Source organism: Pithys albifrons, chromosome 11 (assembly GCF_047495875.1).
Source record: "Pithys albifrons albifrons isolate INPA30051 chromosome 11, PitAlb_v1, whole genome shotgun sequence".
In the NCBI taxonomy this organism is placed as follows: Eukaryota; Metazoa; Chordata; class Aves; order Passeriformes; family Thamnophilidae; genus Pithys; species Pithys albifrons.
Window position 1 is genome coordinate 3,215,115 of NC_092468.1, and position 17,530 is coordinate 3,232,644.

General features: G+C 55.7%; 3 protein-coding genes across 6 annotated transcripts; 1 reads left to right on the forward strand and 2 right to left on the reverse strand.

Moving 5' to 3' along the window:
* Positions 1-75: 75 nt before the first annotated feature.
* NEU4 (neuraminidase 4) lies at positions 76-10,492 on the reverse strand. Of its 2 annotated transcripts, XM_071566565.1 has the most exons (5): positions 8,631-10,492; positions 7,704-7,909; positions 6,491-6,746; positions 3,936-6,095; positions 76-1,805 (listed from the first exon to the last, which is right to left on the reverse strand). In XM_071566565.1, the coding sequence occupies exons 2-4, from the start codon at positions 7,902-7,904 to the stop codon at positions 5,041-5,043; spliced, it is 1,512 nt and encodes a 503-aa protein (XP_071422666.1). In that variant the 5' UTR covers positions 7,905-7,909; positions 8,631-10,492; the 3' UTR covers positions 76-1,805; positions 3,936-5,040. The 2 variants fall into 2 exon arrangements, with proteins under 2 accessions (XP_071422666.1, XP_071422665.1); XM_071566564.1 differs by lacking the exon at positions 76-1,805 and having other exon boundaries at positions 2,997-6,095; positions 7,704-10,492.
* On the forward strand, positions 2,134-4,617 carry TM4SF19 (transmembrane 4 L six family member 19). The gene is made up of 4 exons (XM_071566570.1): positions 2,134-2,317; positions 2,433-2,510; positions 3,437-3,621; positions 3,906-4,617. Exons 1-4 carry the CDS (start codon positions 2,141-2,143, stop codon positions 4,090-4,092), a joined length of 627 nt encoding a protein of 208 aa, XP_071422671.1. The 5' UTR covers positions 2,134-2,140; the 3' UTR covers positions 4,093-4,617.
* Positions 10,493-10,576: 84 nt separating the features above from the next.
* On the reverse strand, positions 10,577-16,566 carry GAL3ST2 (galactose-3-O-sulfotransferase 2). 3 transcript variants are annotated; one of them, XM_071566568.1, is made up of 5 exons: positions 16,406-16,493; positions 16,060-16,237; positions 12,554-12,640; positions 11,852-12,131; positions 10,577-11,769 (listed from the first exon to the last, which is right to left on the reverse strand). In XM_071566568.1, exons 2-5 carry the CDS (start codon positions 16,080-16,082, stop codon positions 10,909-10,911), a joined length of 1,251 nt encoding a protein of 416 aa, XP_071422669.1. In that variant the 5' UTR covers positions 16,083-16,237; positions 16,406-16,493; the 3' UTR covers positions 10,577-10,908. The 3 variants fall into 3 exon arrangements, with proteins under 3 accessions (XP_071422669.1, XP_071422668.1, XP_071422670.1); XM_071566567.1 differs by lacking the exon at positions 16,060-16,237 and having other exon boundaries at positions 16,406-16,566; XM_071566569.1 differs by lacking the exons at positions 16,060-16,237; positions 16,406-16,493 and adding an exon at positions 15,919-16,051.
* Between the last annotated feature and the right edge of the window lie 964 nt (positions 16,567-17,530).

The following is a 17,530-nucleotide window of genomic DNA, read 5'->3' on the forward strand; positions in this document are numbered from 1 at the left end:
AATAACCTTTCTCTCTCAATCTTATCCCCAAGACATGAGCTGTGCATGTCATGGGGGTACACTCAGCACCTGAGGAAAAGCTGGGCCACCTGTGAGGAAGCAAAGGCCAGGAGGTAAGAACCAGAATGTTTATTTAGAAGCCTTTATTAAAATATGAGTGAGAGAGGGGAGTGTTCTCCCAACACATGGATTGTTCCAGGTGTTCACTACGTGGGCAGTGGTCGAGGCATTTAGTGCAAATGTGGCAGAAGCCTTAAAATCTGAAGTTGTGCCTGTTGGGGTGAACTCTGGCAGTGAAAGGGGGAAGAACCAGGCAGATGGATCAGCCATGGAAGAGCTGGCTCATTCAGCCAGGACAGTCATCCTTTGCATGGCAGTGTCATGACTGGGTGGCATGGGCGGGCCGTGGGGTGGGAGGAGGAAGACAGGGAGCACATGCTGGGGCATCATAAATAGTCACCCGTGGGTGATGCCTCCAGGACAGGCTCATCCGAGGGGTAAGTGCTGCTGGCTCCGCGTGGTGTCACTCCCAGGTAAGCCAGGAACTGGGGAGGACATTTTCCCTGGGCTCTGCTGCAATCCCCCTGCTTTTGGCCATGGAGATGTGCTGGTAGAAGGGTCAAGGCTTTTGAGAGTCCTAACAGAGACTGGACCAGCTGTACTTTGGCTTTGCCTCCCCTTGCATAGGGGGTTTGAATTTGTTGGCTGAGGTAGAAGCTGCTTGTTCAAGGGGAATGTTTTGAGGGGACAGCACACCATGGGGAGCTTCCTGAGGGAAGGAGACCTCCTGTTGTCCCCAGGGGGAGGGGAGGAGAGGAAGGAGAGTCCTTGAAGAGGCTGAGGGGCAATGTGCAGAAAGGCTGTGGCTGGTGAGAGCCTGGGCTGTTCCAGAAGGTCCTCCATGGTGGGAGGTGGGACTTCAGCACTGGACATTCATGGCTGTAGGGTGAGGACAACCACACACAGTCCCTGGACTGCAGGGGCCCTAAATTTCATATAACCAAGGATGGCAAACAGAGGGGAGGTGCAGCTCCAGGATGGGGGGAGCTGATGGTGCACCTCAGGTGTCTTGGCTCGTGTTCCCTCCAGGCAGGTCTCCCAGCCCTGTTCCTCCCCACTCAGCCCTGCCTGGCATCCTGCTGGGGCTGCTCTCCATCCCCTGGGGCCGTGTCTGAGCTGTCCCTCCCCAGCACAGGAGGGCCTGAGGCAGCTCTTCCCACGGAAGCACCCACGTGGGGCAGTGGTGCCACTGTAGCTTCTGCTTTGCAAAGCCAAAGAGAGCTTGAGAAAAATGAGCCAGAGCCAGAAGCAGCTCAGTCTGGGGAACTTGTGCAAAATGGGTCACAATCCACCAGGAAAGGGGAAAATGGGCAAAACTAAAGTGGAGCAAAAAAAACACAAGGTAGGAGAAACAGGAGGCCCAGGACAACACCAAGCCAGATGGTTTTCAGAGGTCCCAGAGTGACTGATGGACTTTCCCATCTTTTAAGTACAGAAAAGAAGTAATTTTGGACAAGGTATCACCTGGAGATGGGCAGGTGCTTTCTAACTGAACTCAGGACTTAATAGGACATCAGTGGAGTTGGAGAGTGGGTGATAACCTTTTCTCAATTAACTTCATTGGATTCAGCATACTCAGATCTATGCTGATCAGTGTACGGCAGGGATGGAGTCACTGTTGGATTTGATTGGAGACTGATGTGCTTTCCCAAGTCCTTGTTGAAGGATTTTGCCCCTTTCCTGGCTCGCTCCCGCTTGCTGTGAACACTGAAAGCCAAGCTGAGCTGTGGTGGGTGGTTTGCTCCCTATAGTAACATTATCACCAAATTACAGACTGGTTTGGCTTGGAAGGAACCATAAAGATCACCTTGTTCCAGCCCTCCAACCCTGGGCAGAGACTCGTTTTGGAGGAGCCTGCCCTGCAGTTGCACAGATCTCACTCAAGGCTTGGTTGTGGGACCTGCTGTTGTCTTAAACTCCAAGTGTTGGAATTTCCATTGGAAACTGCTCTCAAGGAGGGGCAGTGGCAGTGGGGTGGGACCCAAGCCCACAGCTGTGGGTGGGGAAGCCATGGGGCACTGTGGGACCACACGCAGCCCTTTTCTGTCTCCTCTTCCTCCCGTTCCCGTGCAGGACAGGCATGTGTGTGGGGAAGTGCAGCCGGATTGTGGGGCCCTGCCTGCTGACCCTGGGCACGCTCTCTGCAGCAGCCAACATCCTCCTGCTCTTCCCTGGTGGAGCATCCAAGTACCTGCTGGAGGGGCACATCAGCAGACACGCTGTGACCATGCCAGGTGTCTGGGGAGGCGGCATCCCCGTGAGTACCGCGGGGCACACCTGTCCTCCCTCACGGGCCTGTGGAGCAGGGACAGAGGGATGAAGCAGGGCAGGTGGCTCCCCTTTGCTCCCCAGCCTCAATTTCCTTCCCACAGGTGCTGCTGGCAGCGACCCACATCACAGCACTGGGATGGCGCTGCACCGGCTGCTCCCACTGCGGCACCCGATGGAATGTAAGGGCAGTGCCAGGGGTGGGACTGGCAGGTGCCACCTCTGCCACGGCCCCACACTGGGCATGGCATGGATCTTCCTCTCCCATCATCCCATGGTGGGATGTGGTGGGTTCCCCCTCTCCCATGGCAGGTTGTGGCAGGGGTGTCCCTCTCCAACAGCCCTGTGGTGGGACACGGCACAGATAACCCTCTCTCATGGCCCCATGGTGGGTCATGGCAGGGTGCCCCTCTATCCTGTGGCCCCATGGTGGGTCATGGCAGGGTGCCCCTCTATCCTGTGGCCCCATGGTGGGTCATGGCAGGGTACCCCTCTATCCTTTGGCCCCACAGTGGGTCATGGCAGGGTGCTCCTCTCTCATGGCCCCAGGGTGGGTCATGGCAGGGTGCCCCTCTATCCTGTGGCCCCAGGGCGGGTCATGGCAGGGTGCTCCTTTATCCTGTGGCCCCAGGGTGGGTCATGGCAGGGTGCCCCTCTATCCTCTGGCCCCAGGGTGGGTCATGGCAGGGTGCTCCTCTCTCATGGCCCCATGGCGGGTCACAGCAGGGTGCCCCTCTATCCTGTGGCCCCAGGGTGGGTCATGGCAGGGTGCCCCTCTATCCTGTGGCCCCAGGGTGGGTCATGGCAGGGTGCCCCTCTATCCTGTGGCCCCAGGGTCGGATGCTGCATGGTGTCCCCTTCCCAGAGGACAGGATTTCCAAGTGTGCTGACATGGGCTCTGCCCCACCAGGCTCCACGTGGCAGATCCCTGCCCGTCTCCCTCCCTGCCTGTCCCTGCTCCCCTCCTCCTGCTGCCCAGCCCAGCGATGGCTCCATCCTAAGCCGCAGCTGGCCAGGGCTGGAGCCCCTTTGGGTGAAGGGCGGGGGAGTTTTCCCCCATCAGACTCTGCTGACAGCTGTCCCTCAGTGCCCCCTGCTGCTCCCACAGGCGTTCATCTCCACGCTGCTCTCCAAGCTGGCGTTCCTGGGCGCCGCCGCCTGCTTCGTGCTCTCGGGGGTGGCTTTGACCAACGGACCCCTCTGCCTCCACAACACCACGGAGCACGGCCTCGGGCACGGAGCTGCCTGGGGATACCCCTTCCCAGATGCTGCTGGCCAGGGGCCTGACGCCAGGTGAGGGGCTGAATCACCAGGGCTGCCTCATCAGCTTATTGCTAAATAAGTCAGTGTTAATTATGGTGGTGGGGTGCTGGGCACTTGCAATATGCTGGCAGCTCAAGAGGTGCTCACCTTCCATGGATTTCTACACTGTGCTTTCCATCTCTGTCACCCTCCCACCCCACTCATCCTCGGGCTGAAGGATGGGGTGTCTGGAACACCCTCCATGATGGAAAACAATGGGATTCCTGATGTGCCACAGGCAGCATCCTGCATGTCCTCCCCTCCCTGTCACACAGGGCCAAGATCTACCTCTACAATCAGCACACCTGGAGCATCTGCCTGGAGCCAGAGGGCATTGTGGCCTGGAATGTTGTCCTCTTCTCCGTCCTGCTGCTCATCAGTGTGGCCGAGATGGTGCTGTCCTTCCTCCAGATCCTCAATGGCTGCCTTGGCTGCCTCTGTGGCTTCTGTGAGGGCAAGTAGGGCCAGGTGGCAGTGCCAGGAGGCTGCGCTTGGAGGAGGTGTCACCCCTGGGTGTCACTTGGCTGGTGGCACACACCGTGGTGGGGGTATGGCAGGGACTGTGATACCAGCCCACGGCAAGGGCTGTGTGAGATGGACAGAGTCCCCTGTGAGGGACAGACACCCCACGTGTTGGACTGGTGTTTGTGGGGCCAGTGAGCCAAGGACTGCCCTTGAGCAGAGCGCCCTGCCAGGGCCATACCCCTTCCCTGCTCTCTGGAGCAAGTGCCTGGGGGGCTGGCAGCCCTTTGGGGTTGGAAACCAGCCAGGTGATGGATGGAGGTGAGGACTTGGCTCCTGCCACCCCAGCACGAGCCCAGCAGCTTCCCCAGCTGCTCCTTATCAGTCTCCACCCCCCAGTGCAAAATGTGACAGGATGGTGTTGGCAGAGGTAAGAGCTGGACACTAACTTAATTTCTGTTAATCAGTTCATATTTATGGCAGCTGGGAAGGGGTTTGTCCCCCCCAGAGGGAAGGAGGAGGGAAGGGGACCAGAGGGGTCCATCCAGGCTCCCGCTGCAGGACTGACACAGAGTCATGCTGGAGGAGGCAGAGATGGAACTGAGGTGTAGCCCCCCCAAAGTTCAGCCACACACAAATGTCAGGAGGGGCTGCTGCTCATCCCCAGGACCAGGACCCCACTGTTGTCACCCCCAGTATATATTTCATGAGGTGGCTCCTGCTCAGAAAGGAGTCTGGAGCCAGGCTGGGGGCACAAGCCTCCCCACCAATCAATACATAATTAAAAAAACAACAATAAAAATGAGATAAAATCCAGTGTGGGGACGGTAACCCGGCTCTGTGTGATGTGGCAATGCTGCATGGGGGTGGGACCCCAGGCTATGGGCTGATGCCCTGGGATGGAGGGAGCTGGGGGATGCACTGGGGGATGGAGGGAGCTGACCTGGACTAGGATAGGAGGCAGCTCCGTCGGCTCCGCTTCCCGTGGCGCTGGAGCCCGCGGCCCCGGCGGGGAGCAGTGGCTGTCAGGGGGATGTTCTGGAGCACATCGTGCAGCGTGAACATGCTGAAGGAGATCTGCTCATAGGGAGACCTGGTCCCGTTCTCGTAGAGGCAGGCGAAGGCGATGGCTGTGCCACCAGCCACCGGCGCCTCCCTGTAGGGCAGCTCCATGTAAGCCAGGTCCGAGTAGGCGCTCGGGCCCTCGTAGATGACCCAGGGCTCTGTCCAGCTCTCTGCATCCCTGGGGAAGGTGCTCAGGTGAATCCCCATGTTGACCCGTGACATGGAGCTGGTGGGGTGGGAGTAGAGGATCCATGTCGGTGCTTGGAAGAAGGGAGTGGGGGGACTGGGGGTTGCTGCAGGGTCCTCCTGGACCAAGGTGACACTGTGGGCATGTTGGTGTTGCCCTGGGGTAGGACAGTCCTCATCGGCCTTGTCTGGCTCATGGTGGCTGCCAGTGGTCACAGTGGGCAGCTCATCACCCGCTGCCTTCCAGGTGGGCAGGTACCGAAACCCTCGGAGCATCCCAGGGAGCAGCCGTCGAGCTGAGCCCCGGAGGGGCAACACAGAGTCCTGGGAGGTGGTGGGGACATACACAAACGGTGCTGGGAAGCCGATGACACTGCCATGACAGCCATGGGGGGGCTCCACCAGCCGCTGAACCAGCTGCCCCCTGTGGAAGACAGCCCCGTCATCCGTGCTGAGTGCCTGGACCCTGAAGCCCAAGGGGCTGCGGGCATTGCAGTAGAGGACGTTGGATCCATCCTCCTCATCCACCGACACCAGCTGGCACTCGCCCGTCTGCAGGTTGGGGATGAACTCGCCGAAGCGCCAGCCACGGCCATGGTCGTCACTGTAGAAGGCGAAGGAGTGTGGGGTGGTCTTGCAGAGCTGCCCGAAGCACTCCTTGCAGTCGATGTGGTAGCTGTAGGCGGGCACCAGCAGCCGACCGGAGCGCAGCTGGATCCCGTGCCCCGGGCCCAGCGCGAACGTCGCCCAGTCTGCGGAGATGGGGTGGGGGGAAGGTGGATTGGGTGAAGTGTGACCACCGTGGTACCCTGCCATGCCTAATGTGGAAGGGTGTCCAGGGCTTCCCCCTGTCCAGCCAAGCCAGGTGGGAGGGTGTGAGGGCAGCAGAGCCTGGTTGTCCTCAGACATGGTCCTACCCATGGCTATGGGAAGGTCTCTGTCTTTTCCCCACCCTAAGTGATACAGATACTCCCTCCATCCCCACTCCCCTCTGCCTGAGGTCCTCTTCCCTCCTCTTGGAAGCTTCTGAGTTTCCTACCCCAAGTTCACCTCCAGCCACATCATGGGTGGCTTCAGGAGGCCAAACCCCATGGTCCTCCCCTTGCTGGCCGTTCTCCTCCCTCCTCGCCCCTCTCTGGTTTGGTACCTTTAATGGCTGTGCCAATGACCTGCTGTGTCAGGTCCGTGGCTGTGCTCCAGCTCAGGCCCTGGTCGGTGCTGGTGACGCAGCAGAGGCGGGTGACGTTCTGGCCAGTGACAATCTGGTAGGCTTCGGGCGTCCTGCCCAGCACCGTGATGAAGAAGAGGAAGAGGGTGTCTGTGAATTCATCATACAGGGGGCAGGGGTTCATCGACCGGTGGTGCTGCAGCGTCGCCGTCTCCAGCACGCGCATGTCTTCCCACTGCCCAGGGAGGAGGAGGAGGAGAGAACAGGAAGGGATGACACAGGTGAGGACCATCCCATTTTTTTGCCTAGAGAACCTGTGGGTACCATGTCCCTGGAAGTGTTCCAGGCCAGGTTGGGTGCGGCTTAGAGCACCCTGAGATAGTGGAAGGTGTCACCGGCAGGGGGTGGAACAAGATGAGCTTTGAGGTCCCTTCCAACCCAAACCATCCTGTTATTCCACGGCTCACTTAGAATCATAGAATCAGTTGGGTTGGAAAAGACCTCTGAGATCAGCAAGTTCAACCCTTGATCCAACCCCACTGTGATTACCAGATCATGGCACTCAGTGCCATGTCCAGTCTCATCTTAAAAACCTCCAGGGATGGGGAATCCACCCCCTCTCTGGACAGCCCATTCCAATGCCTGAGCACTCTCCTCTGCAAAGAATTTTTTTCTGCTCTCCAACTTTAATTTCCCCTGGCAGAGCTTGAGACCATCGTGCCCCCTTGTCCTATTGCTGAGTGCCTGGGAGAAGAGACCAACCCCCACCTGGCCAGAACTTCCCTTCAGGGAGTTCCAGACAGTGCTGAGGTCACCTCTGAGCCTCCTCTTCTCCAGGCTGAACACCCCCAGCTCCCTCAGCCTCTCCCCACAGCACTTGTGCTCCAGTCCCTTCTCCAGCCTCGTTGCTCTTCTCTGGCTCCGCTCCAGCCCCTCAATCTCTTTCCTGAACTGAGGGGCCCAGAACTGAACACAACACTCAAGGTGTGGCCTCTCCAACACAGAGTCCAGGGGAAGGGTCACTGCCCTGGGCCTGCTGGCCACACTATTCACTCATTCCAGCCTCCCCCATCCACATAGCTGCCTCCAGGAGCTGGGCTGTGCCATCCACAAGCAGTGAGGACAATCCCCCTGGCTGTTCCCATGTCCCCAGCCCAGCGTGTCCCCCAGCCCCGGTGCATCCCCGTCCCACCTCCACGTAGCTGCCGTAGATGGAGCCGCGGCGCATCACCAGCAGGTTGGCGTGGGCATCGTCGGCGCTGAGCCGCTCCTCGGCAAACGCCAGCAGCTTGGCCACGCAGGGCAGGTACAGCAGGGCGGGCACACGGTACGTGACACCGTTGGATTCCTTCTCAAAGAGCACGGTCCGGGCGGGGAAGTGCCGGGAGCCCATGGGGTCTGCAGGAGAAGGATGCAGCCCCACCACAGTGGGGTGATGAAAGTGGGGGATCAGCTGCTGGGGGGGCACTGGGTTGTCCTTGGAAGGGTTTGGGATTTAACTTGGTGGGTTTGGGCTTGGGGAAGCCCCAGGGAGCAAGGTCTGAGGGGCAGGCTGGGATGGAGGGGGGCTGAACACACACTGCTGTGGTGGGAAGTCAAAGGTGGGCTATTTGGGTACCAGCAGGGAGGTTGACCTGGGGACCCCAAAATAAAGTTGAAGTGTAGTTAATCTTTAAGATACTTTTCTGGGAAATCAAGGCTAGTGAGCAAAGGAGCTCCCTTCAAGTGGGCATTGGGAGGGCAGAGCCCACCTCTGCACACACAAGACCCCCATACCAGCCTGGGCTCATCACTAAGGGGTCAAGGAGTGCTCTGTCCTGCATCTCTGGTGCCTTCAGCACAATGGACCCAGCAGGATCCTTGTTGCCCTGCTCTGTGGCTGCACAGCACAGACTGTGGGGTCCCCAGCAGGGCTGTCCCTGCAGCAGTTGGGTGCGAGCTGTCCCCAACAGCAGGAGTGACATTGTCCCCAGTTTACATGTCCCTGGGGACTATTACCACAGTAGAGGATGGGCACTCCAGACACAGCTGGGGCAGCCAAGAGTGACCTTCACTTGTGGTTTAATCGGGAGTTTTTGCTGCTCAGACCCCCCCAGCCAGAGAAAGTGAAGGCACTCACCGGGTCCTGCTCTGTCCCTCGGCCCCACCAGCTCCCGCCGTGGCTGGGTTCCTGCAGAGCTGTTGCCTCACTGCCTGGCTGCTACCCCCCTCCCCTCAGAGGGTCCCCCAGCGATGGGTCACGGGGCTCCCACAGCGACAGCAGCCAGGAAAAATCCCTGAGTCAGCACTGGCACTGCTGGTGCGGTGCCCACGGCACAAAGGCACCGTTATGGGCCCAGGCAGAGCCAGGGGCTCCCCGGCTGCTGAGCCTCCCTGCTCAGAGCCCCTGGGACGGGATGCAAGGGGAGCCACGGTGGGGAAATTACATCTCCTGCCTCAGTTTCCCTCCTCCTGCAGGCTGGGAGAGGCCAGACCTCACTGTCCAGGTGCTGCAGCCCATGTTCACTGCAGCCTGGGGGCTGTGAGCCTAAGGGTCCCAGCCCTCCTAGGACCCCCAACCTTCCCAGGACCACCAGACCTCCAAGGATGGCCAGCACCCTCAGAACTCCCAGCATTTCCAGAACTCCCATCCTGGGAGATGTCCAGTCCCCCCCTGATCATCAGCCTCCCCAGAACCCCCAGCATTCCCAGGATCCCCAGCCTGCCCAAGACCCACAGCATTCCCAGGATCCCCAGCCTGCCCAAGACCCACAGCATTCCCAGGACCCCAGCCTTCCTAGGATCCCCAGCCTGCCCAGGACCCCCACCCACTCACAGGTAAGGTACTAGGAAACAATTTTTACACCTATATGCCATCTCTGTCATAAGCTTAGCTGAGAGGGCTTGACAAAATTCACAGGACAAGTCACAGATCAGAAACTCCAAGGGGAAAACTGAGGTTGAGGCTGCAGAACTGCCCATGAAGGGCCCCTGGGATAGCCCAGGGTGACCACGTGTGGCTCCAGCTGCTCCACCCTGCCAGTACAAATGCCTTCCAAGCCCTGGGTCAAGAGGGTTCCCGGAGCAGGGAACCGTGAAAATGCTGCTAATCCCTGTTGCTCCTGCAGGACACCTGGGCTGTGAGGAACACAGGTTGCAGGGCAGGTTAACCTCTGCCTCAGCTGCTTCCCTGCTGGGTTTAAACAGAGCTGGGGAAAATCCTGGCCCTGCTTCCCACCCCAACAGCATCCCTCCTGCTTCCCAGATGGAGTTGCTGCCCCACAGCTTCACCCCCAAGGCAACGCTGCCAGCCAAGCAACCCCAGGTCCACAGTCCCCATCCTGCCATCTGTGGCTCTGCTGCTGTGGCAGTGCCAGGAAGGTTTGTCAGGATGGCAGCACCAGCCTAATGGATTTGGTGGCAGTGCCAGGAAGGTTTGTCAGGATGGCAGCACCAGCCCAATGGATTTGGTGTCACCGCCTGGCACCACTTCCCAATGCAGCTGTCAGTGCCAGCAGTGCCAATGTACTTTAAAGCTGAGCCAGTGTCTCCTCCTGCTCACCTGGCTGGGATGGCAGTGGGGACCTGGGTGGTACTAACATGCCCAGAGTTGTGCCTCACCCCATCCCCTGCTAATCCAGGCAGGAGAGTTTGGCTGACACAGCAAGGGCAGACCCAACAAAGCCTATGCTGGTACAGGGCTTCAGGGATGCTGACCCCCAAAAACCTTCCCTGCCCACAGACCAGGGACCCTCACCCAAGAGAGGGGCAAACCCACAAAATATCCTCCCAGGGGAGCACCAAGGTTGGCAGAGGCTCCCATACCTGGTGACACAGGTGAGGGAAACACCTCACATGCCATGGAGAAAGGCAACCAGTTAGTGTGTCTGGCTTTGGGCAGGATGCTTGGGACTCCCATCCCAAAGGCAGCCCCAGCAAGTGCATTACTCCTTGTTGAGCATGGATGCTGCTGGATGGGCCATCCAACACCTCTCCTGCTCTTTGAGCACTGCATTCCTTCCCTGCACTCTCCTGGTTTCCCTCCCCCTACCCTACACCCAAAAATCAGGACTTGCTCCAGTGAGCTGTGACCAGACTGAATGTAATGACAGATATCAAATAAAATCAAATGCAGGCAAATGATTACACCCATGATTAATGATTAAGAAGCTGGAATGTCTGTGCCAGCTGCAGCTTGCCCAGCACTCCCCAGCTGGGAACAGGCAGGAGGGATCACCCAGGTTGTGGCCAACGCAGAGCCTTTGGCTCAAGGTCCCCAAAAAGGGACCAACTACCAACTTGGTGACCCCAAAGTCCCCACTGCCTCCCCCTCATGCACAAGAGTCCTGTGGGTCAGTCACAGGCCAGATATGGGGTGATGCAAAGCAGTGGGAAGCCACAGGGGGTTGTCACGTGTTCTAGTTGGTAGGTGGGAGCTGCATCCTCTCCTGGAGACTGGTCCACAGCAATGGCAATCCCAGCTGCTTTCTCCTCTTGTGTGGGTGTTGGACAGCATGAAGGTAGGACGTGTACTGGAGCTCTGGCATGACCATTCTCTGGCACATTCTCAGCATCCTTTTGTCCAAGTCTTGCCTGAGGTTGTACCCCAGGATATTTGCAGCTCCTGACTGGAAAGGCAGGAGAGCTTTGTTCTTGATGTGATTCTTCCCAACTGCCTCCTGCTCTAAAAGACAGGTTTCCATGAGCTCCTTCTGTCTGGCTCGCAGTTGATTCACCTCCTTCTCCAGCACCTCGAGCCCTATGGTCTCCTCAATTCTCCTCCAGAAGCTCTGGTTGAAGTGCAGGTAGAGCTTCCAGTCCAGTGAGCACCAGGCCTTTACCTGCTCCTCGCTTTCCAGAGTCAAGGTCTGGACAGTGTCCTGACTTCTGGAATTGAGCTTGAAGTAAATCACATCATCCAGATCCCAGCACAAAACATGCTTCAGGAGGATCATGGACTCATCAAAGTATTCTGCTATCAGAATGAGGTGGAAATTCTGCTCGATCTCCTTCAGGACAGCCTGGATGTACTCGGTGGTGTCCTCTGCGTTGTTGTCGTAGCCGAAGTCAAACCACATGATATTCCTGGCGTAGATGTTCCACCTGGAATCCTCTGGGCGGTAATACCTTGTGGGTGATGCCAGGTACTCGTTCACATCCCTGGAGCTCCTGAAGGCAGGGACATTGTTCTTGTAGTACATGTAGGAAGACTCCAGAAGGGGAATGGGGTTCCTCAGGATGGAGAAGTAGAAGGTGTTGGGTGCCATCACCTTCTGCACCTATTTGTAGGAGGAAGAAGAGGTTATTCTGCAGGCACTGCTGTCCCAACCAGGTTTCTCCACAGATGTGGTTCTTTCTTACCTCAGAGGGGTTAAACCGCATGTGGTTGCACATGATGTTGTAGTTTTGGCCTATGGCTTCAAAATCCTCCACAAACTGGGCCAGGAAAGTCCTTGGGTAGCCCAGGTGGAGCAGCTGGCCAGCAGGGAGGGCCACGGTGAGGTTGTACCTCTCTGCAAACCTAAACATGATGTTGAGCACAGTGCTGCTGGCTGTCTTGTGGGTCTTGAGGAACATGACATTTGTCTTGGCATGGCACGGCGTGGAAGGGATCAGCAGCTCCTCAGGGCTCTTTGAGATACTGCAGGAAGGCGACAGATGGGGCAAACAGCCTCTCTGGTGCTGCACCCCATCCCTGAGACCTGACAAAGCCAATCCCATGTGCTGCTCTGACACACCTCCAGCTGGTGTAAGGCTGCACCCAAACCAGCCCCATCCCTCCAGTGTAGATGCCAACAGTTTTCTCCTTCTCCAGGTTCTCACTTACCCAAAGGCTTCAGCTCAATCCCTTTTTCTTCCCCTATCCAGCTGATTTTGCCCTGAAAACCTGCACTTTGGCTGATTTTATCCCTTACTCACCCAAACACAGACCTTGGACTTATTTTGGGGCCACTGCCCTTGCATTATTAGCCTAAACTTCAGGAGAGCTAAAGCAGGTGCCACAGTTGGGTCCTGGCTGCCTGGGCATACCAAGCCATGCACTCTTGCTGCTGCTTCACTTACCTGTAACTCTTATCCTTTGTATGGAAGAATCCTGACAGGACGATGAGTCCCAGGCAGAGGCTGACAATGACGAGACACCTGATATGCCTGGGAAAAAAACATGGAGTTTCAGTGGACTTTTATCTGACAGCCCTTCCCTTAACCACCAAATGCCAAATTCTGCCCTGTGTTTTAGGTCTCTGTTTTAGGCACCTTTGGCCCCCCCCAGTTGTGTCAGCAGCTCTGGTGTTAGAGGCAAGACAGTGAGAAATTGCATCTTCACTCTTACTCTCTTAACTTTGGCCCTTGGCAAGACACAGTGTGCTTCGTGCAGAGCCAAAGCTTTTCCCACAGCCTCCCACTCTGCTCTGCTGCCTTTTGTTTTGCTTTTCTTTGGGTTTCCCGGGGCTTTAGAGCTTATTCACTATTCAAACTCCCAGATTATTCACCAGAAAACAAGCTCTTTGTAGGGTTACAAAGATTTTCCTGGTGAGAAACCTGAGCAGCTCCTGTAATTGCATCACTCCAGAAGATGGAGATCACAAAGAAACACTAAACTGAGGGTTTTATTCAATATAACAAATGTTTCTAGTCAGAAAACCAATTAATAACCAAACAGCACATGTAATGGATCAATTACACCCCAGTTTTAAAAGAGAGAGATGGATAATGATGAGGGGGGAATCTTTCCAGTGCTAATTAGGCAACCACCATGTATCAAGGTGCCTGTGGAAGGGGGTTGGAATGGGTCCAGGGGGTCTTTAGGATCCCTTCCAATCAAACCCATCCTATGACACCACAGCCATCACCAGTGCACTCCAGCTGGGACATGGAGCAGACCCTTTGAAGGTGTGATGCTCACCAAAAAGGAATTTTTCATCCCCAAGCTAGATCTGACTTCTCTCATGTTTTAAATCATTGTGAATTCCATGTGTTCAGCCACCATTCCCAAAATGCACCAGACCTGGCTGAGGCTTTAAGTTATTTTGAGATGATATAATCCCAACTTACTGCACTGTGGTCACACTTGTGGTTCCCACTCTCTCAAGAGAGCAAGCAATGCCCCAAGCCTTCCTCCAAGAGCCCTTCCCAAAGCCAGGGAACACCCTCAGCCATAGCTGGTACCAACCTCTGAGGAATTTGCAGCACAGCTTCTGTAAGAAGTTTCCAGACAAAGCTGCAGGCAAGATCTCAGCAGTATTCCCTAATTTTTGGTCTTACATCTGCTGAGGGTACAGGAGAAGGACAAAACCCTGTCCTTGGGGTGGGACAGGAAAAGAAAGGCAGAGGGGCCCACAAACAGTGAGCAGGCTCACATCTGCCACACACAGCCCCTGCCACTCTTCTTGGTCTTTCCTTTAAACTGAACCTGTTGTGGGTATGGTGGTTTTCCAAAACACATCGCCCTCCCTGCATGGAGGTCCTTCCTAAGCTGGTCTGGAGACGTCCTCCTTTTGCACCTTTCCTGTCAAGTTTAATTAGGGCAATAATGGTCCATTTATTTGTTTGGATGGTGTCCCCAAAATGGCAATGCTGATGGATGTTTCTTGGGCAAACAAATCACATATGCCCAAAATCACACTGAAGGCAGATCAGGCTCCCAATATGCTCTGGATTATCAGCCCCTTCTGCTGCAAGAAGACAGGCTCTGTAGACCTTTGCATCTAATCCCCTCAAGGCATCCCATGACATTTTAATAATTGTTTATTTAAATAAAGGATTACAAAGAGCCTTCCTGCCTCCAAAACTCCAGATACTTTGGGCACACTGAGCTTATCTCCAGCCCAGCTGAATGCTCCCAGCAGATTCATTTTGTTGGCACGTGCCCCAGACCAAACAACAGCAGGATTTTGCATATGGAGACACACTGGGGATAAAAGCCCAAATTATCTAGGTCAAAACCATGGTAGGTTCCCAGAATGGCCAGTTTTAAGAAGCAAGAGTGACTGATTTCTGGGGCACACAGTCCACAGAGGTGCCAGAGTGTACAGAAATAACAGGCTTCTTGTCCCAGGGGTGACAAGTGATGCATTCTCGTGGCATAGTGAGGAATGGAAGGATGGATTAATGGATGGAAAGATACCTGCCCTCCAGCTCAGGGGGCAAGCAGGGTGTGGGGACATGGAGGGGACTCTGCTGCACCCCAGCCCAGCAAAGGCGTGCAGTGGAGGTGTTCCAGGGATCGAGGAGATCCTCGGGGTGGAGTGTGGGAAAACAGAGACCAGGGGGGTGTGAGAGCAGGTCCGTGGGGTGCTGGTCAGTGCACTCACACAGCCAGGTCCTCCTCACCACAGGGAGTCCTGTCCCCATCACCCCTCGGTGCACTCACACAGCCAGGTCCTCATCCTCACAGGGAGTCCTGTCCCCATCACCCCTCGGTGCACTCACACAGCCAGGTCCTCATCCTCACAGGGAGTCCTGTCCCCATCACCCCTCAGTGCACTCACACAGCCTGGTCCTCCTCACCACAGGGAGTCCTGTCCCCATCACCCCTCAGTGCACTCACACAGCCTGGTCCTCATCCCCATAGGGAGTCCTGTCCCCATCACCCCTCGGTGCACTCACACAGCCTGGTCCTCATCCCCATAGGGAGTCCTGTCCCCATCGCCCCCTGGGCTCGGCCACCCGCAGCTGCACTCGCAGGGGCTCGCACTGGTGGCAGTGTGACATTCCCGCACACACAGTGGGAATAAATAAACCGAACAAACCTCTCACGGAGCAAACTGATGGCACCTTTCCCTCCTCTTACAAGAAACCTGCATCATTCCTGCAGATGCTGTGCTTGTAAACAAATGAGCTCTTGAAATGTTTCAGGGTGTTTACTGATAGAAACTGTAGGATCTCTACCCAGAGCACACACACTCTGTTTTAAACACAGTGCAACTGCTCTGGCAGAAAACAGCACAGGACCAGTGTGGGATTCACTACCAGACCTTGCTTCTAGTGACAAGTGAGTAAGACATTTCTTTGAAAGTCTGCAGAGAACAATCACTGCATTTCAGGCTCTCTATCCTTCAAATATATATCATGTAAATTAAGAGAACATCAATTGTTCAGACAATGCTCTCAGGCACATTATGTGATTTCTGGGGTTGTCCTGTGCAGGGCCAGGATTTGGACTCGATGATCCCTGTGGGTCCCTTCCAGCTCAGGATATTCTATAATTCTATGTCCTGCAAACCTGCACTGGGGTTTCACCCCATTTGGCCCCCACTGCCCTGACACACCTTAAAGACTGTGCCACTGGTTCCACACTCCCCCTCTTTGTCACAACACTGCAAGTTTCTGACCTGAACAGGACCATGGAATAGTTAAGGTTGGAAAAGACCTCTAAAATCTGGCAAAACAAAGCTCAAGAGAGAAAGCCCCAACTCGAGTGAAGTTACCTAAGCATCGGTGACATGCGCCCAGCCTGGGAGCCCTTGGAGGAAGCACCTGGGAGCTCACTGCTAAGACACACAATTCTTCTAAGAACCCAAAAAACTTTCAGAGCGCTCAGCAGGGCTCGTGCCGGAGGCTGCACTTGCCTTTCCAACCTGTGCTGTGCCATCTCCCAGCTGTGAAGGAGTCATGGAAAACTACCTCTCTTGAAGGTGCCGCTACAGATGCTTTAAGGCTTGGGACAACCTCCTTGGTTGCTTTGGCTTAAGCAGAAAATAACAGACCTCTGCGTCAACTTAACAAGGTTCTTTCAAATTAAAAGACCTGGAACACAGGAGAGAAATATTCATGGCAAAATCTATTTCTACACTGGAGCAAACGGGAACTAACTCTACAGCTTATTAACAACTTCCAGGGAATACCTGAACAAGACCTTCATGCAAAGTGAGTTTTAATTTGGCATGCCAAGCACTCAGCCCCCTCTGCCCTTACCTTGGAGTGCACCCAGGGCTTTTCATGCTTCTGTGAGCTGGGAAATATCTCCTTTGCATATCGATTCCAGTACCCTGTTCGTCTCCTCTGGCTCTTAGTGGCCACGTCTCTATTTCTAGCATCCCCTCGATGCTATAAATGGCTGGGATAGGTGAGGACAAAGGGAGTGGCCAGGTGTTCCCTGGAGTGGGTGGGAGTTAATTAATAAGCCATGGAAAGCGCTGGTATGGCAGGACATCAGCACAGGTATAAAGAGCTGCCTCAGGACACAGTGTGTGCAACAGCTTTGCAGGGAAGAAAAGGTTTGGCTGGGACCCCTTAGTGGGGAGCCCCTCCTCTCCTGGCTGCTGGAGGGAGGTGTGGGGGGGCTCATGGCAGGATCCAGGTAAGGTGCTGGTGGTGCTGGTGCTGGTAAGGGGCTGGTGGAGGGCACTGGTCCCTTTGTCAGCCTGAATGTCACATCGCCTGGGCCACGGTCAGTGCCTGCCATTCCCTTCCCCTGCTTCGTACTTGGTGGGTCAAGACTGTAATTCTCTGTCAGACACATTTCCTAAGAGGAAATTCGGGACATCAGCAAAACAGGATTGGTGTTCACCTACTGAAAATTCCTCTTAAAATATTTAGGCTTCCAGCTTTTTGGTAAAAATGCAATTATTTTAACTGGAGGTTAAGGGCTTAGACACTTGGCTGTATCCAGGCCTTGTGGGAGGAGAGCTATTGCCCCTAAATGGGCCTTATTTTATGGTTTGTTTCCAAAATTACTTCCTGGTGTTAACAACCATTACAAACCAGCATTATGCAGGAATTTGAAATTCCACTGAGGCTGCTGTACACCAGCACTTTACAAAGTGGGTTTGGCAGTTGCAAATTGCCCTGGGGAGAGCAGGATTTGTCCTGCAGGTCTGGAGCTGGGGTCATCTCCCTGCTCCCCATGCAGGGATGAAGCCAATGCTTTCCTCGTCTGGGCAACGAGAAGTGTACACACATCTCCCAGCGTGGATCGGGGTGATCAAGTTGATGCTTTTGGTCTTTTATGGCCATGCCATGCCCCATGCTCCTCCTGGTGGTCCCTTTTCCCTCCCCACCCCACAGCGCCACCTTTCCAAACCTCATATGCTGTGTCCC